Source organism: Carassius carassius, chromosome 31 (assembly GCF_963082965.1).
Source record: "Carassius carassius chromosome 31, fCarCar2.1, whole genome shotgun sequence".
Taxonomy (NCBI): domain Eukaryota; kingdom Metazoa; phylum Chordata; class Actinopteri; order Cypriniformes; family Cyprinidae; genus Carassius; species Carassius carassius.
The window spans coordinates 2,271,206-2,294,028 of record NC_081785.1 but is presented as its reverse complement, the minus strand read 5'-3'; the positions used below and the strand labels follow the sequence as shown (position 1 = coordinate 2,294,028).

At 37.5% G+C, this 22,823-nt stretch overlaps 1 protein-coding gene across 1 annotated transcript in view; it reads left to right on the top strand.

The window, feature by feature from the left end:
• The window catches only part of LOC132111319 (nesprin-1-like), a 117,974-nt gene that overhangs the window by 10,047 nt on the left and 85,104 nt on the right, over positions 1-22,823 (top strand). Inside the window, exons 3-16 of the mRNA XM_059518510.1 lie at positions 12,806-12,901; positions 13,061-13,144; positions 16,315-16,407; positions 16,503-16,681; positions 16,847-17,043; positions 18,005-18,114; positions 18,351-18,398; positions 19,312-19,344; positions 19,537-19,644; positions 19,808-19,945; positions 20,578-20,742; positions 20,833-20,945; positions 21,268-21,436; positions 21,544-21,640. Coding sequence (XP_059374493.1) covers positions 12,806-12,901; positions 13,061-13,144; positions 16,315-16,407; positions 16,503-16,681; positions 16,847-17,043; positions 18,005-18,114; positions 18,351-18,398; positions 19,312-19,344; positions 19,537-19,644; positions 19,808-19,945; positions 20,578-20,742; positions 20,833-20,945; positions 21,268-21,436; positions 21,544-21,640 — 1,630 coding nt within the window. The remainder of the gene's footprint in view (positions 1-12,805; positions 12,902-13,060; positions 13,145-16,314; positions 16,408-16,502; positions 16,682-16,846; positions 17,044-18,004; positions 18,115-18,350; positions 18,399-19,311; positions 19,345-19,536; positions 19,645-19,807; positions 19,946-20,577; positions 20,743-20,832; positions 20,946-21,267; positions 21,437-21,543; positions 21,641-22,823) is intronic.

Sequence of the window (22,823 nt, the reverse complement as noted above, 5' to 3'; positions counted from 1 at the left end):
TACATTTTTAACACACTCTGTTAGCTTAGATAATTGGGAAGTTTCATCTGGTCTCGTTGAGATATATAGCTGAGTATCATCAGCATAACAGTGGAAGCTAATTCCGTATTTTCTAATAATATTACCAAGGGGCAACATGTATATTGAAAATAGAAGGGGACCTAGGACGGATCCTTGTGGCACTCCATATTTTACTGATGATAAATGAGATGACACCCCATTTAAGTAAACAAAATGGAAGCGATCGGACAGGTAGGATCTAAACCATCTTAGAGCCTGCCCTTGAATACCTGTATAGTTTTGTAATCGATCTAGGAGTATGTCATGATCTATGGTGTCGAACGCAGCACTAAGATCAAGAAAGACTAGAAATGAGATGCAGCCTTGATCTGACGCAAGAAGCAGGTCATTTGTAATTTTAACAAGTGCAGTTTCTGTGCTATGGTGGGGCCTAAAACCTGACTGAAATTCTTCATACAGATCATTTTTATGCAGGAAGGTGCTCAATTGAGCAGACAACAGCTTCTAATGTATTAGAGAAAATAGTCCCCATGTTGTCAGTAATTTTGTCTAATTCATGTGTATTTTTGGGTACAAATAGCAGTTGAGATAGATCAGGCAGGTTATTTGTGAATCTGTCTTTGGTGGCTGGAACAATAGTTCTGCCCAGACGGTAATGCTGAGACATATAGTTAATATCAGTTATACGCAGCATGCACGATACAAGGAAATGGTCTGTAATATCATCACTTTGGGGTACAATATCTATAGCAGTAAGATCGATTCCATGCGATATAATTAGATCTAGTGTATGATTAAAACGATGAGTGGGCCCGGTGACATTTTGCTTGACTCCAAAGGAGTTTATTAGGTCAGTAAACGCAAGTCCTTATGTATCATTTGCATTATCAACGTGAATATTAAAATCTCCCATGATTAGCGCCTTATCAACTGTAACTAGAAGGTCTGAGAGGAAATCTGCAAATTCTTTTAGGAATTCTGTATACGGCCCTGGTGGTCTATACACAGTAGCCAGAGCAAGAGATACATTAGACTTCTTTTGCATGTCTGACAGTGTAACATTTAGCAGAAGTATTTCAAAAGAGTTAAACCTGTATCCTGTTTTCTGGGTAACATTGAGAATATCACTATATATTGTTGCAACACCTCCTCCACGACCAGTCTGACGGGGCTCATGCTTATAACAGTAGTTTGGTGGAGTAGACTCATTTAGACCAAAATAATCATTTGGTTTAAGCCAGGTTTCAGTCAAGCAGAGTACATCAAAACTATTATCTGTGATCATTTCATTTACAATAACTGCTTTGGGTGTGAGTGATCTAATATTTATGAGCCCAAACTTTAAAAATTGTTTTTGTTCATTTACTTTACATTTTTCTGGTTTAATTACGATAAGATTTTTTCTAGATCCTACATTATATTTTGACCTCACTATTCGGGGAACAGACACAGTCTTAATAGTTTTTACAGCGCAAGTACTTTTATCATTTAAGCGGGTGGAACAAAACTCATCATAATAGTTATTAGAGAATTGTCTTACTAGTCACATGGAGCGAAGTGTCCTGGAGATGTTGTCAGAGAGCAGCTCCGCTCCGATTCTGCTGGGGTGTAATCCATCAGCGCGAAACAGCCTAGGACGCTCCCAGAAAAGATTCCAGTTATTAACAAATAGCAGTTTCTGTTCTTTACACCATGACAACAACCATTCATTTAAAGCAAAAAGTCTACTGAACCTTTCGTGTCCTCGTTGATACGTGGGCAGTGGTCCTGACACGACGATCGTCGCCGCGGGCGTCGTGCTGCGAACCGTCTCGATCAGGCTGCTGAAGTCCCTCTTCAGCGTCTCCGTCTGCCGCAGCGTGGTGTCGTTAACCCCGGCGTGAAGCACGACCGCTCTGGGGCTCTCGTCGACCTTCAGGATCGCGGGTATCTGCGCAGAAACATCGAGAACACGAGCACCAGGCAAACAATGAGTGTGCACTTTACCTTCGGCTAACGTAGCACTTACGTGTCGGACGATGGAGTCTCCGATGATCACAGCGTCGCGTCCTGTCTCGCGGAGGGGAGCGAAGCGGTTCCGGATGGAGATGTCGAAGGCAGGAGGGGGAGAAGTCGTCGCCCGGGACCCGGCTCGCGTCCTCCGCTGTGGATGCACCCAGGGTCCGTGGTGTCCCGGCGTCGCAGTGAAGGACATCTGGGAAGATCGCGTCCTGGGTGCACCGGGCCTGTGCAGAGAAACACACGGAGTAGACGTGGTGGGACTGTTAGCAGATCGCTGTATACTTACCCCGGACTTGTGAGCGTCAGCCCGGGATGATTCCAGCGCGGCTCTCCGCTCTCTCAGCTGGGCCTGCCTCACCTCCAGGTCGCGAATCTGCTTTCCCACGGCCTCGAGCTCGAGCTGCACAGAGTGGAGACATTCATCCGCCATTAAAGCAAGTAACAGTGAGTACAGCAGTGGTAATGCGTGTGAATAGAGTATTAGCAATGTAAGCGCAGTTAGCTGCAACCACGCCGCTGATGCTAACGGGCTATAAAAGCTAATAGCGGACCCGGGAGATCAAAATAAAACTAGTGATAGCGAGGCGTTCTGATTGTTTTTGTTGTAGAATACAATAGAGGATATATTCACACGTTATATAAACGGAAATTTTTAATCTGGAGAATCCGCAGTGACACCAGAACTTCCTCTAAGTCATATCTTCTTTGTTAATATGTAGCCGAAGGGATGTTTACAGTATGTCTGACAGGTGAAAGCGCTTTAACTCGACTGAGACTTTCTTAAGTTATGTGGAAAATACAGACTGAATCTGTTTATGGAGACCAGGGTAATTCTGTCAGGATCCTGCCCTGACAGTCTTGTCCATATTGTCTCTGTTCCATGTTTCTTTGTTTGTTTTGTGTCTAAGCACATGGTTCTGTCTTTGTTCGTGTCTGCCACATGCTCCTCTTGTCCCACCTCCTTGTTACCCCTAGTCACCCCTAGTCACACCCCCTTGTTTAGCCCTTGTCTGCTTGATTGTTTTCACCTGATCCTCATGTGTACTGCTCTATATATTGGGTTCTCTTTCCTTGTGTCTCTGCTGGCTCGTTTTTGGTGTTTACTTGTCTCTTGGCCCAGAATTTATCCCTTGGAATTTGATCATTATTTTGATCTTTTGAAAAAAAGATTTTGGCAGACACGAACAAAGACAGAACCATGCGCTTAGACACAAGTGAAGTGAAGTGACATTCAGCCAAGTATGGTGACCCATACTCAGAATTTTTGCTCTGCATTTAACCCATCCGAAGTGCACACACACAGAGCAGTGAACACACACACACACTGTGAACACACACCCGGAGTAGTGGGCAGCCATTTATGCTGCAGCGCCCGGGGAGCAGTTGGGGGTTCAATGCCTTGCTCAAGGGCACCTAAGTCGTGGTATTGAAGGTGGAGAGAGAACTGTACATGCACTCCCCCCACCCACAGTTCCTGCCGGCCCGGGACTCGAACTCACAACCTTTCAATTGGGAGTCCGACTCTCTAACCATTAGGCCACGACTTCCCTGAACAAAAACATTCCCAATTCCCAAAACAAACAATGAAACATGGAACAGAGACAATATGGACAGGACTGTCAGGGCAGGATCCTGACAAATTCTGGGAAGATTTGGACACTGTAGGTATAGGCAGATGGCCATCGAGAGGGACTGAAACATTTCTCAGTGGGAAGAAACATGTTTCGCTCCTGAGGTCTTTGAAGTGTGTGCCCACTGATTTCAGATGCTGTGATTAAGAGTCAAGTTAGGATATAATTATATAATTTTATATACAAATAACCATTTATCAATAATCAGTTGTTTTCTATAAAAAAAATCTGAATACATTTTTATAATCGTCCCCCATACTGACAAACATAACAAAACAGAATTTAGGATACATGACTAATTTTCCAAAGGACGATGTCAGTAAGAAAAATTATGATTTCTGGAATAGGACCTTTTTTAATAAGGGCTGCTTATAAAACTAATATATATTTTTTAGTTTATTTCATTCATTTAAAAACAAATGCAACAACAGCATTTAACATGAATGAAAAGGAGCAGAAAGAAGTAAAAAACTTATAATGTCTGCCCCATATCAACACAAAATCATTTACAGTTGGAGTTCATTTAAGCTGTCTCATGCAGCCGTCTCTTTCTCTAAGACATCAAAACACAAAATTACACCAATAAAGTTGATCTGCTACTCCGCAGTACTATGTTTTTTTTTTTTTTTTTTTTTATACTTTATTTTTATTCTTTTTCCTTTTGAAAATACACAACAACAAAAACAAAACAGCCATAACAAAATACCAACACAACTAAACAAAACCGAACAATCGTTTGGTCACTCATACATTCTTACATAAAACAAAATTGGTGAAAGTGTATTATGTCATACATTGGTCAATAAACATGTCATGAAGTTGTAAACACAATCCATTTTTCCCAATACTGCAAATACTTATCCATCTGTAGGTTTAAAGCGAAAGTCATCCTCTCCATACTTTGGACACTGGTAATAATGTCCAGCCATTCAGCCTTTGTTGGGGGTTCAAATTGTAGCCACTTTCGTGTTACAGCTTTCTTGCTGGCTGCTAATAATATCTTTATAAGGTACTTGTCTTTCCTCATCAATTGAGCTGCTAAATTGCCCAGGTAAATTGTAGAAAATGAGCAGTCAATTCCATCACCGAAAATAGAATGTATTACTTGTATTACCTCCTGCCAATATGACTGAATGGCTGGGCAGCTCCAGAATACATGAAAATGGTCTGCCAGCTGTTCCCCACATTTCCTCCAACATAGACCACTTCCCTTCTCGCGAGACTGAATAGATTTTAACTTGGGGGTAACAAAGTATCTAATAAGATTCCGCCAACAAAACTCTCTCCACATACCCGAGCTGGTAGAAGTCGCCTGTACAGAACAAATATTCAGCCAATCTTCCTCTGAAATAACTAGACCAGATTCTTTTTCCCATTTTAATCTAACCTTATTTGTTGATTGTTTCTTTATGGATTGGATGGCTAGGTATAGTTTTGAGATAAGTTTATTATTATCTTTATTTTTATACATGTCAGTAAATAGATCAATTAAATTAGTGTCATGCTTCTCCATGAGTCGTATCTCTTTATTAAAATAAGTTCTAGTTTGTAAATACCTAAAAAAATCAAGTTTTCCCAAACCATATTTACCAGAAATCTCCTGAAAGCTATCTAATTCTCCCTTTGATGAGATTGAACTAAAAGAGGTGATGCCAAGCCTATACCAGAGCTGAAACCTCCCATCGGCCCTTGCTGGTTTAAAGTCGGGGTCGAAAGCTATCCATCTTAATAGTCTAGATTGTCTTTCAAGTAACGGCGATTTGCATTCTTTAAACCAGATTCTAAAAGGAACCTTAGTCCACTGATTTAAACTTTTAGAATGCTGTTCATATAAAGGTTTGCTACCCAGCACCGATTGCAATGGAACAGTCAGCTGCGAGATCTCCAAGTCCTTCCACTTTGCTGTATACTCTGGGTTACAGCAGCATGCTAAGGGTTTTAGCTGGGCTGCTTTGAAATAATCTGATAGACACGGCAGTGATCTACCCCCTTTCTCTTTCGGTAGCTGCAGTGTTTTAAATTGAATTCTTGGCCTCCTACCCCCCCATACGAATCTTGAAGTCCATTTATCCCACTCATTAAATTGTTTTAAAGGAACTTCAACTGGTAAGGATTGGAAGAGGTATAAGAGTCGGGGGAGCATGTTCATTTTTACTGAATCTATTCTGTTATGCATCTCTAGGGGCAGTTGGGACCACCTATCTATATCTGATCTAATGTTCTTACTTATAGGAACATAGTTGCTATCAAACAATTTAGAAATATCCTTTGTTATTATAATCCCCAGGTACTTAATACTTGGTGAATTCCAATTAAATTTAAATCTACCCAGTATGTCATTCTGAGGGGTGTAGTTATAACTTAAGATTTGTGTTTTTTGAACATTTAATTTATATCCCGAGTAAGTACCGAACTTTTTTAAGACAGACATCAACCTAGGAATACTAACCTCTGGTGCAGTAACAAACAACAAAACATCGTCTGCGTACAGACAAATCTTTTGTTCGAAACCTTGAACCGTAATACCTTTTATCTCCTGTTCGTCTCTAACTGATTGTGCTATGGGCTCAATGAATAAAGCGAAAAGGGCGGGGCTGAGAGGGCATCCCTGGCGGCAGCCTCTTTCCAGGTTAATACTCTGAGTGAGATGCCCGTTGATCCTTATTCTAGCCTTTGGTGATAAATACAACATTTTGATGCATCTAATAAACTCATCTTTAAAACCGAATCTACTCAATGCCAAATACAGGTACTCCCAGCGAACCGAATCAAATGCCTTCTCGGCGTCTAAACTAAGTACTACTGCTCTGATGTTTCCTTTAGTGACATGATCAAGTACATGCAGCACCCGCCTGATATTATCTTGTGTCTGTCTGTCACGTACGAATCCTGTCTGGTCTGAATCCACTAATTCTGGTATTATATCTTCCAGTCTTTTAGCTAATATCGACGCATATAATTTATAATCCACATTTAATACAGAAATTGGCCGAAATGCGCTACACTCCTTTTTGTCTTTACCCTCTTTAGGAATAACTGAAATTATTGCCTCACTCCATGTTTTTGGTGGTTCACCCCCTTTTAGTGTATAGTTAAAACAATCAAAAAGTATAGGGACTAATTGATCTTTTAAAGCCTTATACCACTCGGATGGAAAGCCATCTGTTCCCGGCGCTTTATTAACTTTTAATCTAGAAATTGCTTTCCCTATTTCTTCCTTTGTGATCTCTGCCATTAGGGCTTTATTTTGTACTTCACCTATAGAAGGTAAGTCAAGTGATTCTAAAAATAAATGCATTTCCTGTGAGCTAGTTGTATTTGGTTCCTTGTATAGATTTTTATAGTAATTTTCAAAAATATTGTGAATATCTTCTTGCTTATGACAATTGTTTTTGGTTTTGGGATCCCTAATTTCATATATAGTATTATCAGCCTGTTGCTTCCTTAACCTCCATGCCAACAGCTTCAAAGCCTTAGGGCCATTTTCATAATATCTCTGTTTAATGAATTTAGCCTTTTTCTCTAATTCTTCCTCATATAATTTATTTATTTCCTTTTTAACATTGTTTATTTGATTAAATATATGTATTTTTTTCTTCTCAACATGTTCTCTCTCTAAGAGGCTCAGATTTTCTTGTAGTTCAAGCAGCCTTCTACTTCTTTTCTTTTTTCTATACGATGTGAGAGCTATGAGTTTTCCTCTGATCACTGATTTTAAGGCGTCCCACAGGACACTAGGTGATACTTCCCCGTTATCGTTGTTATCCATATAATCCACCAGTTCTTTTTGGACGTATTCCTTACATGTACTGTCATTCAAAATGCTTGTATTAAGTCGCCACAACATATCCTTCTTTTTATTATCTAAATGCAGGGTCAAGTAGACAGCGGAGTGGTCAGAGATATCTCTGACTCCTATCTTGCAATCTATAATTCTGTGTCTGTCTGATTGAAAAATAAAAAAATAATCAATTCTTGAATAAACATCCTGACTTGCAGAGTAGAATGTGAATTGTTTGTCTGTTGGGTGGAGATCCCTCCACACATCAATCAGTCCCATCTCCATCAAAAGTTTTTTCGTTATACTAGCTCTAGAAGTTAACCTCTTTAGTGCATTAGAAGAATCGAGTTTAGGCTGTATTTGGGTGTTCCAGTCTCCTCCACATATTAAAACCCCAGAGGATTCAGAAGCAATTAACTGAAAAATTTCTTTAATACAGGAATTGTCCTGCTCAGGGGCTATGTATACATTAACTAGTGTAACTTCTTTCTGATTTAGAAATCCCTTAACTAAAACATACCGTCCCTCTTTATCAGTAAATTCAGTAACCACTTGAAATTTTACACTATTAGAGATTAGTATTGCTACCCCTCTTCTTTTCCCTTTCTTATAGGATGAGTAAAATACATTCTTAAACCCTAGTTTTTTTAATTTTTCGTGCTCTGCATTGTTGAAATGAGTCTCCTGCCAAAATATGATATGTAACTTTTCCTTTTTCATCTTTGCAATAGCCTTGCTTCTCTTAATTGGGTTGTGTAAACCATTTACGTTTAGGGTTATCACCCTATATTCCTGACACTGCATTTAAACCACAACAAGACACTGTTTGTAAACCACATTATTGGTGACCAAACCTGAACTATATTAGAACTGTATAACAAAATGAGAACATCACAAAAACAAAAAATAAACCAGCAAATCAAAAAACATAGGTAGACCTCCATTGTGAAGTATTAACACTTCGTGATGTGGGGGGAATAGTCCGGCAGCTAACCACCAGAGCCCCCCTTCAGTGCAATCTATAGTACACTCAAGGATGTACTGTGCACTTAGAAAAGTCAAAAACATAAGTACCCGTACTTGTCGGTCAACTATTCTCATTAAAGGCTAAGGTTGATTCTGAACAGTTAAATTGTATATTTAAACTCCAACAGAGCTGAGGGATCAGCAATAGATTCAATAGGGAAAATATTATGAATAAAAAATAAAAGACTTGTGGGGATGTGAAGAGCAACTTAAAAGAGCATAGGAAACTTATCCTAGTCTTTACTCCCACATTGAGGGCATAAAACCTTGTCCCTTGGTGCTAATGTCATTAATGCATTAGTGTCCATAACCATACAACCGCTTGATGTTTTTTGCTCATATTATGCAGTCACTTAACGATCTGTTGTCACCCGAATCCAACGTTACCTTAATGGCTTTAACGATAGATCTATCTTGGCCGGTGAAAACTCTGTAGCTTCTCCTTGATCCAATCCTGGCGGGACTGCCGATTTGTCATGTTCGCGCTCGTTGATCGTTGCCAGACGACCTTCTGTGCTTTTTCCGCAGCCTCAGCGGTTTTCTCCCACTCAATCGGGAATCCCCTCTTCTTCAGATCCTCTGCTGCTTCCGATGCATTTCCATAAGTAACTGGCCCACTCTCAAAAAAGACTCGCAGTTTCGCTGGCGGCGGTGTTTGAAAACGTATTCCTTTTTCTCGGAGAACCCTCCTAATCTGTGTATACGCCTTCCTTTTTGCTAGCGTTTCTGCAGGATAGTCATGATCGAAGTAAATCCTCCTGTCGCTGTGGTATATCTCCTTTTTCTTCCACGCAGAATGTAGAACCATCTCTTTAATTTTAAACTGCTGGAAGTACACAATCACCGATCTGGCTTGCGCCTCTCTGGGTGGTCTGGGGCCGAGTGCTCTGTGGCATCGTTGGATACCAAGGTCAACGTCAGCAAGGGGTTCCAGCTCTTTTCTAATAAAGTTCTCTATGAACTGGAATATGTTGTTTCCCTCGGTTCCCTCCGGGATCCCGTAAATGCGAACATTGTTACGCCTTGAGCGTGCTTCCAAGTCCGTTAGCTTTAACTGCAAACTGTCCTGAGCTTGTAGTGACTGGCTCAGTGCCTCTCTAAAGTCCACGGACCACTCTTCAGTTTCGGCTATCCGAGCCTCGGCCTCACTCACTCTGTCAGTAGTGGTTTTTAGATCGGTTGCGACCTCGTTAAGCTTCTGATGGATTTCCTCTCGAATGTCCGCTAGCTCCTTTTTCAAGTCGTCTCTGATTCTATCTCGAAAGTTGCTCAGTTCAGTCTTCATCTCCGTTGACATCATCTTTATATCTGTGCGGATGGCGGCGAAATTAACTTCCATATCCACCGCTGTTGATTTGGCATTTTGTCCACGTGCGCCATCACTCTCTCCTTGTTCCTCGACCATGACACCCTCCGTCGTTATTTTTTCACCCTTCTCCGCCTTCCCAAACTGCTTTCCTTTGCCTTTCCTGTACTTTTCCCCTTCCATCACTGATTATTAAAAAATTAAGTCTTACAAATATTCAAATTGGGGAATAAACTCCGACCGAGCGGGAGTGCGGGATTATGCGGCCATACGCTTCGGATTACCACCGGAAGTCCTCCGCAGTACTATGTTTTACTGACTCCTTTAATTGTGACACATTTTTCCTTTACAGCCGATTCGAACCTGGGTTTTGTAAAAACCTCAGTACCTTTTAGTTCGTATCTACTTTTCCTCTTGGTGAATCTGTCTTGCAAATTGTTCAGTAAGCTTTCCAGATGAGCTTTAAACATTGTTTTTAGAAGGTTATACTCTACTCATATTACGTCAGTCTAAATGGAAAAATATGAATGTACATAAAAAAGACATAAGAGTAGCCTTTTTTCTTAACCAAAAATGTGAAGAAGCACAGTTTTTGGGACCGGCCAAAAAGACACCGTCTTAAAGAAGTGGAAAGAGAAAGCAATTGAAAATTGAATGAATTCACCATACTTTTGTTGATGTGTTAGCACATATCATAGGCGTAATTTGTGCGTGGGACAGGTGGGACATGTCCCCACCTGGTTTTGCTAGGGTCAATATTGTCCCTACCACTTTTTGAAAGTATTAATTGATAAATATCTTGCAGAAGGTATGTATTAAAGGGAAAATAAGATCAACAAATAATTATTCATGATCTAATAATAATAAAATAAAAATAAAAACATTTGACTCCTTACGCATGTCGACGTGCCTTTAATAGAAATGCACCTTTTCATATGGACTACAACAATAAAGAAAATTAGAAAAAATAGAGTTTTCCTTATATTTATTTTATTATTCATATATATATATATATATATATATATATATATATATATATATATATATATATATATATATATATATAATTCATCAGCATGCACTGAATAAAAGCATATTGTTAAAAAAATAAAAATAAAATAAAAAATTCTCGTGCAACCACCTGAGAAAGTTAGTTGCAAAAGAGCGTCCAGTGGGAAGAATGAGTCTGGAGCCCTGAATTACCCCGCTCCCCCTGTCAATGATGATCTAGCACCCCCTCAGCACCTGCCTTCAAATTTCTCTGGCACCGCCCCTGGTACTGTACATCGATGCATTTTTGAAAAGCCAAAATTAAGTTTTTCCAACTCTAAAGGAAAAAATCCAGTCTCCAAGGAAATTAGGTTTTTAAATAAAAAAGCAGCAAAAAGGAGTTGCGAGGTGTCCCCACAACTTTTCAAAGCAAAGTTACGCCACTGGGACATAGTAAAGGATGACATCAGCTATTCATTGTTAAAGTCACGTGGTTTTGTACAATGACCCCCATGCATAACATGGTTCTGAAGCAGAGCTGTAGTGAGATGTTGTGAGTGTATTTGCTCCTCCCTCTCTCCTCATTATGCATGATTAGTTGCTTTGGTGACGGGGCATTTTGCAGCTCACAAAGAGAGGATAATCTGACACAAATAGTGGGTTTAAGTATTCCAGTCAGCACAGATTGCACTGAGGAGCGTTTGTTCCACACAATCTGCTGCAAAACACGACTATGAATGATTGAAGAATCTGAGTAATGTTTGCAGCCAGTGGGTCCACTGCAGTGAGGTAGCGTCCATATAGACAGCACACGCTCACTACATACTAACTGAGCTGCAGAATATGTTATGTAATGCTTCATGAGTCTGCAGATGCCTGCTGTTCTTCCAGATTTCATTGCAGTCTGTGTGTGCGCTGGTTGGCCTGTCTGTCTTGCTCTATTTTTGTTTTGTTTTAATCTAGATTTACATTTCTTGCTTCCTTTATTATTTTATCATTTAGTCAGCATGACCAAAGCAAATGTGTTTGCACATGATTGTCTGTTTTGGTTTGACCTCTGGTAGATCTGTTATCTTTTCCTATTGTGTCCATTTCCTTTAAAATTCTAAAGCACATTTGCGTTTTTTTGGGATGTTTGTACAGAAGCAGCTGAACTGAGATTTTCAAACTAAACTCAGACCTGCATCATATATACTGTATTCTAGTTATATTTCATAAAAATATAAGACAGTACAATGATGCAGGTGTCAGATTGTAGTACTATAGTATAATACGTCTGGGTGAGATCTTATGCTCACTAAGGCTGCATTTATTTGATAAATTATATCATATTATAAATAATATGATATAATATTTCGGTATATTTCAAAATGCAATTTATTCCTGTGATGCGCAGCTGAATTTTCAGCATCATTACTCCAGTCTTCAGTGACACAGAAATCATTCTAATATGCTGATTTGAACAATCATTTCTCATTATCATTCAAATAGTTGTTCCACTTAATATTTTTGCGGAAACATGTATTATATGATAAAAAGAAAGTTCAAACAACATAGAAATTATTTGTTACATAATAAATGTCTTTATTGTCAGTTTAATACATTCTTGTTGAATAAAAGTAATAAGTTCTTTTAAAAAAATGTGCTGACATAAAACTGAACGATCCACATATTCATATAAAAAAGCATTTGTATTTCCCTCTGAATATTCCACTGCTTCAACATGAAAAATACATTTGCATTTACAGTTTATTTTTGTTGGAGTTTCATCTGCCCACACAGATTGCAGTTCTAGTCTTTCTGTGATCGCAAGTTTGAATGCTGCGTGGCACTTCTGGTTGAAGTGTGATGTGAGAAGGCAAAAGCAACATCTGCAGTAAACTTGTTATACTTTATGTATTCCAAACTATGAAAGAGTATTTTCTTCAGAGTAGAAATTAGTCAGAGAAGCACAAAAGCAGAAGCATGCAACACATTTATAACCAAAACACTATAAGGGTTTATTAAGTTCCCAGTTTATTTGATCCTCTTCTTTTTGTCCTTTTCCAGCACAAACCTCCTTTTGAAATCAGCGACCTCTTTGAGGACATCAAGGATGGGGTGAAACTGCTGGCTCTGTTAGAAGTGCTGTCTGGACAGAGATTAGTAAGTGTTTCTGCGATGCAATATCTGTAGATTATCACTTTGTGAAGCCTCTTCATTGAGCACAGCAGCAGCTGCAGTGCATCTTCAGTGACAAAGCCTGTTTAATGCCAAGATGATAGGTCCTGCTTCCTTTCATAAACATTTTGTATTTCCTTGCAGCCATGCGAACAGGGTCGCCAACTCAGAAGGATCCACTGGGTGTCCAACATAGGCACAGCTCTTAAGTTCCTGGAGGGAAGGAAGGTAGGCGACTTCAGGATCACTCATCTGTCTCACTGAACTGCTCATCTGTCTTAATAATCGCTGGTATTCTGTATAACACTCCAAGCTAGGTCATTCCTCTTTTGCAGCACCTTTTAAGCTTTTAAAAATAAATATACTTGTGCTATAATTTAAAGAAGTATTTCTAGAACAGGGTATACCAGACTGTTATACTATGCTCTGGTAAAGATCAGGGAAGGACAAGAAATGAACAGGATAGAAATTAAAGCTAAAGTTAGTCTTTGCTCACTGAGGAATTGAAAGATAGTTTACATGAACTTTCAAATTAACTTAATATTTTTCCATCTTTTGATATATTAAACTGATTTGTGTAAATTGACCAATTATGACTGCAGCAAACCAATAGCACAAACATCACAGAATCCATTAAATCCATCGATTATACTCTTGTTTTCTGACCAAACATGATGCTGCTTCCACAAAATAGGGATTTTTAAACAAGACATGATATGGAAGAAAAAGATTAATTGACTGTCAGTTACAATAATGTATTTTTTTATATTTAATATATATTTTATTTAAAAAGTTACATTTTAAACTTTTTTTATTTATTTTTTAATTATTTAATTATTTATTATTTATTTATATTTAATATTTTTTTTTATCCTTAACAAAGGTGCATTTATTTGATAAAAATACTGAAGTAATATGTGAAATATTATTACAATTTAAAATAACTGTATTCAATTTTAATCTATTGTAAAATATATATTGTACTCCAAATTATTCCTTTGATGCAGAGCAGAATTCCTCCAGTCTTCAGTGTTACATGATCTCCAGAGATGATCGAGAAACATTTCTGATTATCAATGTTGAAAATTGTTGTGCTGCTTAATATTTGTGTGGAAACCAAGATAAATATTTTTTTTCCTTATTCTTTGATGAATAGAAAGTTCAAAAGAACAGCATTTATTTGAAAAAAGAAATCATTTGTGTCATTATACATTTCTTAACTGGATCAATTTAATGCATACTTGCTAAGTAAAAGTATAAAAAATATCTGACTGTATAGTAGGAATGATCGAGGCATATCTGCAGTCCTATCTGATCATTGAATATGTTCATACAGTCTGTCCCATTCCAGCGTCTGTAGGGCTGTGAATCTTTGGCAAGGCAGCGATTCGATTCGATTACGATTCATAGGTTTTTGATTCGATTCAAGAACGATTTTTGCAAATTTAGAACGATTCAATTCGATTCGATTCACAATTAAATTCGATTCAATTCGATTATAACGATTCGATTCTGCATTCTTTAAGTGCATTCATGGGATTATTTAAATGCTTCTACTAAATTCTTTAAATGCTTAGTCAGGGGGCAAATTACAGTAGCATTTATGGTTAGAGAACCATAGGTTATAAAAAAAAAAAACTTTTGTCCATTGTTAAATGATAGTTTAATGATGTGACATGGCATACGTAAAAATGTATGTAAGCCAAGTTTTTAAAAAAGAGCTTAAAGAATATTATGTATAAGCTAACATTTTGTCACACCAGGGGCGTAGCCATAATTTCAGAAGTGACAGAAATGTCAAATACAATCATTTTATGTATGTAGCCTATATAATAATAATAATAATAATAATAATAATTATTATTATTTATTTTTTACAAGGAATTATCTTCTTTTTTAATTACTTTTAATTAGCTGTAATAAATCAAATACACTGCTGGACAATAATCAATCATTTGTAATCGATATTTTTTTCCTAATGGCAATTTTATGATTGTTTTATATACTAGGCTACATTTAATTAGCAATTATTTAAATTTTCTGCACAGAATAAGGTAGAAAATATACTTTATAGTTTCTGGACTGTAATAAATGTCAATTAGCACTGCATCATTCATAAATTGTTTGTGGGTATTTTTTAGTTTCATCAGTTCATTCTGCTTTTATTCAGTTTAGCTGCAGATATAGCCTGGTACGTCTATGAGAGCGAGATCGCTTCTCTTTCAGTGTGAAAACGTCTTCATCTCTATTTAACCTTTCTCCATCAGCGAATGATTCTGAGAGAAAACGTGCCAGATGTCTGTTTGCTAATGAAACAAACGCTACTTTCATGCATATTATCAGATAAATCTCGTGCTCTTATTTCAAGGTCGTTGTTAATGCTGTGGTTAATTTTAAAAGTTTCCTTCGTATATTCGGTACATCCGCATTGTTTAAACACATATATCATTCAATGGAACTGTGCATATGATTTAGACACTTACATTTCTGCTCCGTCCATGCAATAAATACAGCTGTCGACGGCTCCGGTAACTCACTCCGTCGGAAAGATGCAGAGAGGCATTGACAAACTACAGAAAAGTATAAAACCACTTCACGAGTCCTATAGATCACACGTCAGCTGCGAGCGCAATCCTGTGACAGTCTCAGTCGGTAAAAAGTGGAGCGCGTGAAGGACAGATAAGAGGCACGATTCACGAACACTCTTCAAGGTCTCCATTAATTCATGCGTGTAGTAATTTAATGTGCATACATTTTGAAAGCATTGAATCGCTATAGAAATCGGGATTCATTCGATTCTTAGCATTTTGAATCGATTACTGTCCAAGATCGGCGATTCACGATTCAAAAATCTGTCCTCTAACTCTGTCCTTATCATGTCTTGTCTTTGTGTACCGAGGGTCTCTGGTCAGTACTTCTCCTAGTCACAGTTCTCACAAACATCTGCGTTTGATGATGCATACCATAAGCAGCGAGCTACTCCATGATTTACTGATCTCTGCTGTAGCTGCTACTGGCTGAAAGAGCTGCAATAATTTTTAGAAAGCTTGTTTCTCTAAAGCATCTCTTTTGATGTCCATGACTGGTTGACCATACATTTTGTTTTTTCCTCTTCACTCACATGTTCCTCATATACTCGTGCATTCATATTTGCTTATTCCCTAAGAAGTGAATATGTCTGGCTACTTAATTTTTTTTTAAGTCGACATGAAATCAAAATGGAACCGGTTTACTTTCTTTACGCATGTTCTTGGTGTTATTCTGCATGATTCATCAGCAGTTTAGACTGGCCTGTTCGCACTGACCTCAGATCTGTAGATAATATGTGTGTCACATTGATATTTTCAAATGATTTAGCCATTTAGGACTTTCTAACATGCAAAATATTTATTTTCCAGATCAAACTAGTCAATATCAACGCCACTGACATTGCTGATGGACGCCCGTCCATTGTCTTGGGGCTGACATGGACCATTATCCTCTATTTTCAGGTAATGTTTGCCAGTTATGGTGAAAGGATCTGGAACATTGCCATATGTCTGTGTTTACCTGAGTTTTAAGGGTCTACCCTCACAAACGTTTGCAGATTGAGGAGTTGACCAGTAATCTTCCAGCCCTTCAGGCTTTATCTAGCAGTGCGTCTTCGGTGGACAGCATGGCCAGCTCGGAGACGGGAAGCCCACCTATGAAACGCAAAGTGATGACAAAGTTTCAGGGGAGCGCCAAAAAAGCCCTGCTCAGATGGGTCCAAAGCACAGCGACCAAGTATGTCAACCAAGTATTATGTCAACTGAAGGAGAATGTTTGAGATAAATACGATCTCTTTTGAGGGTTTAAATGGATCATTTGAAATGGATATTGAATTGTGTATAAAAACAGGCGCAGTGTATCAATAAGGCCCCTAAGAGTCATTATTTAATCTCTTTTAAGGAGTCTTGGGATTGAAGTTAAAGACTTCGGACCGAGTTGGCGCAGTGGTGTGGCCTTCCATTCTGTAATTCATGCCATTCGGCCAGATCTCGTGGACATGGACATCGTGAGAAAAAGAAGTAATCGTGAGAACTTGGAAGAGGCCTTCAGTGTGGCAGAAAATGAACTGGGAATACCACGTTTACTAGATCCTGAAGGTACTGATGTGACTTATTTTACTCCAAAATCTCTCCAGTTTCTTTTGAGATGAACAGCTTACAACTTACAATGTCAACTTACAAAACATCACTGTGGTATCACCATGTTTTTTGATAATGGATCTATAGGAATACCTTTTTAGTCATGTAAAATGGTAATATAATGCCATTCTTTTAAATGATCTTGGATACCATGGTATATTAATGTAGGACTCATTCAGTACAATTATATATAGAGGGTTATTTAACTAAAACTAAAACCATAAAAACTTGTTATTTTAAATAAAAAATTAACCAAAAATAAAATAATACATTTTTTTATTTCAGATGGTTGCCAATTCAACATTTCTTATTTTCATTTATTTGATGTACTAAAATAACTAAAACTAAAACTGACAAAAACAAACATGTAGCTATATTAACATACAGAACAAAATTACTTAAACTTAATTAAATTAAAAATAAAAATGTTTAATTAACTGTAATATAATAATAATAATAGCATAGTATAGTAGAGTATAGTATTGTATTATATAGTATAGTATAGCATATGGTATAACCATCTGATAACATGAGTGTGGCACCAATACTAATGTTGTGTGGATAATAATGTAGATTCAGTCAATGATCTATTGTGGTTTGAAGAGCCACTCATTGATTTTGAGTTTGATGTGAATAGACACTGCTTCATTATACTGGGCATGCTCCATTATCAGGCCTCGTTACAAACAGACGCTCTTATAGTTTCTTATGTAGGTCATGCTGCTATTCAAGCATGACATCAGGCCAGATCACAGACTAGCATGACATCATGATGTGATCTTTTAAGAGGCCCTTTGAAGAGGCTATAAAAAGCCTCATTGGACTCTTCAAGTCAGTGGATCGTCTTATATGGCAGTCACCTGATGATGCACAGTAAAACTCAAACTAAAACAGCAGAATGGTTTTGTCTTCATTGCAGATGTGGATGTGGACAAGCCTGATGAGAAATCCATAATGACATACGTAGCTCAGTTCCTGAAGCACTACCCAGATCCCCAGCAGTCCGAGACAGATGGACAGCAAGAGGAGGTACGCTTTAGTGCTTCTGCTCATGTATGAGCTAAAAATACACTAGCCGCTTGCTGTTGTTATTTACTGCAGTCATTGCTGTAGAGCTTCTTCATCAGTCACTAACATTACTGTAGTCCATCACAATGTGGAATCCATTCAAGGAATCATTTTCCTCTAGACTCACACCCATAATGCATTGCTCTGTGTGCTCACTCTGTCTCTCTGTCTGTGTCATTCGCTGTGCGTGTTCGTAGCTGGTTCGTTCCATTCCTACATTCGCTCTCTCTATCCCAGCTCTACAGGTAAGAGCTGATTACGTCTCACCAGCATGAGGTTCATTTAGTGAATGGGACATTCTCAAGAAACAATGGTATATGTGCTGGTAAAGTGTAGGAAACATGATTTAAACCCTATCATAGTAACTTATTAAATTACGTGAACATACATATGCTTATAATAGAATATAAAATACAATTGATAATTGATCATATGAATTCTTGGAATAATTATTAGTAAATTATACAGTATAACTGTGAATAACATTAATAACCCAAGACACTGCTCATTCAGAACATGTTTTGAGAAAACCAAGTTACATTCAAAATGGTTTGGGGTTAAAAAGATAGGTGCAAACATTTCAAAACATTTTTATTTTAAGTTTTAGTCAGAAAGCATCACTAGACACACATTTTTGACAATTAAAAAAACAAACATTTTATTTATTTGATATATGTCACAGCATAAGAACAAAAAGTGTATGAAAAGGGACATTTGCATATGTATCAGCATACTTAATATAAACATTTTAAAAATTACATAGTGGAAGCATAATATTTTTATAAAAAAAATAGAACTGTTTTTAATTCAATATATTTATTTTTATTCTTTATAATTTTATCCTTTTTTAAAATTCTCAAAGTAAAACAGAAAATAAGCACATGTACAGTACACTGACTAACGAAAAGCAAATATTTCATACTAAAAATAATTGTTTAAAATTTTGTTTAAATCTACTAAATAAGATCAGTATTTTTTAATGAAGTGAGTAATACGTTCTGCAGACAGTTATAACACACAGATGTCACTGTTTGCTGAGAATGGTCTGTCGGTGGTGGATACTCTCTGTGTGTTTCCTCTCTTTCTGGCTTTTATCTTGCTAACGTCTTGACTGTGTTATGTTTGCATCTCTTGATGTGTCTTTGCTCTCCTGGACAGTATGATCCACAAGATATTGAGCTATTGCTTGAGGTATGTGTATAATAACTCATAGGGTCATAACAGCTCCGCATTATGATCTGTACTCTTCTTTGGACTCTCTCCTAGTTTTCATTGTTTCACACTGCTGTGTTACCTTCTGTGGGTTCTTGTTATAAGGGTTTCTTGCTGAATGCCTGCTAAACGAGAGATTAATCGTTGTTTCTTTCTGTCTGATGTGTACAGCGAGAGGAACGCAAGGTGCTGAGGGATGTGAAGATCTGGCTGGATCAGCTAGAGAGAGATTTACTGCATGCACAGGGATCTGAAGAGAGTCTCACCGACAAATATCAGGTGAACACGAGAATTAAACAGGCTGTTTTTGCTGCTTTTAAGACTTCAGTTTGCAATTGAGCTCTGTCATGATTGGCTAAACTCTTGTATTTGAAAAGAGTTTTGAGTTTGCTATAAGGTCAGATGTATTTATTTCTCCTCCATCCTTCTTTTTTGACTGCAGGCTTTTAAGAGTTACCGTGTGCAGTATGAGATGAGAAAGAAACAGATCGAGTCTCTCTTGCAGCCGGTGCACAAGGACGGCAAACTGTCCGTGGACCAGGCCATGGTCAAACAGGCCTGGGATCACGTGTCTGTCAGGGTACGTGCCTTCAAGTGTTTGTTCACTAGGGTTGTATTATAACACCATTTGAGGAAATATTGTAGTATCATGCTTTTCTTAGTTTAAGTAGTTTAAGTAATAGACATAAAAGTAGTTTTTATAAACATACCTTAGGAAAATAACACTTTTGGTGAGCATCTTCAGACAAAACAATGGAACTGACATATTTTAAGATGAGTACGATTTTTTCAGGGAAAACAGCCTAGACATGCATTTTAATCAGTGACTAGGCTTAAGCTATGTCTAATTTAATCATATTGATGTTTTAATTTAAGCTGGAGACTGTAAATATTAACTGATATATTTTGTGTACCAAATTTTTTTTTTACTTCAGAGTTCAACTCTGAACCTTTCTGCTGTGCTTCTCTGGTTGTCATTAGCTGTAATGAAGTGTGAATTAGAGCACTGACCGTGGATACAGGGTTCATTACTGAGAAAAGAGGACAGGCACACAGAGACGGTTTTGTTTAAAGGACCAGAGATGTCCACAGAGCGGACACTGCAATCTGGCCAGACACTTGACAGTTTGAAGGGACCTCACAGACATTGAACAGCTTTCAAAGCAGATCTCTCCTTTTCATATTTGCGATGCTTTTGTGTGGCTTGCGCAGCTCTTAGACTGGCACATCCATCTGGATAAGTCTTTGCCGGGGCCTCTGGGAGTGATTGGAGCCTGGCTGCATCGGGCAGAACTTTCCCTGAGAGAAGACATTCCCATTCAACAGGCCCATGAAGAGACGGCCAACATCATCCACAGAAAACTAGAACAGCACATGGTAGATGCAGGGACTTTTTTCTCTCTTAAGGATCTTGCTTCAATCACTGTGCAGCTAAAATGAAAAACAATGTCTGTGCTTTCTGTGCAGGAGGTTTTGAAGAATTTGGAGGGACACAGACAGACATTTCAACAGATTCACAGAGACCGATCGGTAAACGGCGTCCCGGTTCCATCAGAGCAGCTTCAGGACATGGCAGAAAGGTTAAATCTGATGACTTTAAGTTTCATTTAACTGTTTAAAGACAACATGAAACGGCATTTGTTTCAAAAAAACTGTACAAGATTTTTTTAATACAAATTTTCTGACACATGTGGCCATGGTTACGTCCAAAGAAAAGAAAGTCTTTTCAGAGATTATTGCATTTTGAAGAAAACAATATTTTAATGAATCATGCACAATAAGACCAGCAACATTTTTTTTTTGTTAACTTTAATGTTAACTTTATATACAGCAATTATGGAAACTAAAGACTCAAAATCCCATAGTTTACTGTTATATTACTAATATTTAATGTTTGCACAGGTTTCATTTCGTGTCCACATCATCTCACGTCCATCTGATTAAGTTTGAGTTCTGGGAGATGAAGTATCGTCTCATGGCATTTCTCATGCTGGCCGAGTCAAAGCTCAAATCCTGGATCATTAAATACGGCCGACGGGACTCAGTGGAGCTTCTTCTGCAAAATTATATTGTACGTCCTCCAGCGTATTTAATAAACTCTTTTAATCTGCTTTATAAAAATGATTCAGCTGACATATCATGAAACATCTTCCCATTACTGTCCTCTTTTACACACAGGCGTTCATCGAAGGCCATAAGTTCTTCGAGCAGTATGAAACCACGTTTCAGACTCTGAAACAAGCTGCAGACTCCTACTTGAAATCTGGGGATTCAGGTAAGATACATCTCACTTTCAGCCATTTTTCTTCTGAGGCTGGAGATTCATGAAGCTTTTTAGAATCATAGAAATCATGTAACATTTTTTCACCATCTGGACAAGGTATATATAGATATGTGTGTGTGTGTGTGAACCTGGAGCACAAAACCAGTCTTAATTCGCTGGGGTTTGTTTGTTGCAATAGCCAAAAATACATTGTATGGGTTAAAATGAATAGATTTTTATTTTATGCCAAAAATCATTAGATTAGATTAAATTAGATTAGATTAGATTAGATTCAACTTTATTTTCAAGGCATCTATACATCAATAGAGAGCTTATTTATGCAGATGATGTATCAATCTTAATATATATATATATATATATATATATATATATATACATATATATATATATATATATTATTGTATTATGAATATACACTACTGAAAGATCAGGGTCGATAAGACTTATTTTTATTATTTCTTTTTTAAAGATTTTTTTTGAACTTTTGAATTTATATAGAAAAAAAGTAAATAAATACACAAAATTAGAATAATTTCTAAAGAATCATGTGACTCTGAAGACTGGAGTAATAATGATGAAAACTCAGCTTTCCATCACAGAAATAAATTACATTTCAAAATATATTCACATAGAAAACATTTATTTTAAATTCCGATTTTTTTATTTTTATTAAATAAGTGGGGGTAAATGTGTTTTAATATAATAAAAATAATGTGGCAAAAAAACCTGCCCCCAAAAATTATTTTGAAATCAATTAAAAGAGAATATCATTGCAAAATAGATTTTTTTATTTTGATTATTTTGTAAAATGGCAAGAAACATGACCTGGACATGGGTTTTATTAATATGTTTACCTGACTACATATCACACCATATTGAGTGTAGTAATGTGGTTTATCTATTTCATATTCTAGGCAGTAAAATCCCCAAGAGAGGTGAGTTTAGAGGAACCAGAGTACTCTCTAACATAGTGACTATTTAGATCATGTGGTTGATCTTGATTGACGTGTGTAACATCACAATACATTGATTTCACTTCTACTAACCCTTCCTGTCAGTTCACTTAGGCTGACGATACACAGGGCAACTTTTCGAGTATTCAGACAGACATTTGCTCTCCATTCTCAATGTGAAACTCCCCAAAGCGAAATTGCTCAAGAAGTTGCCCCGTGTA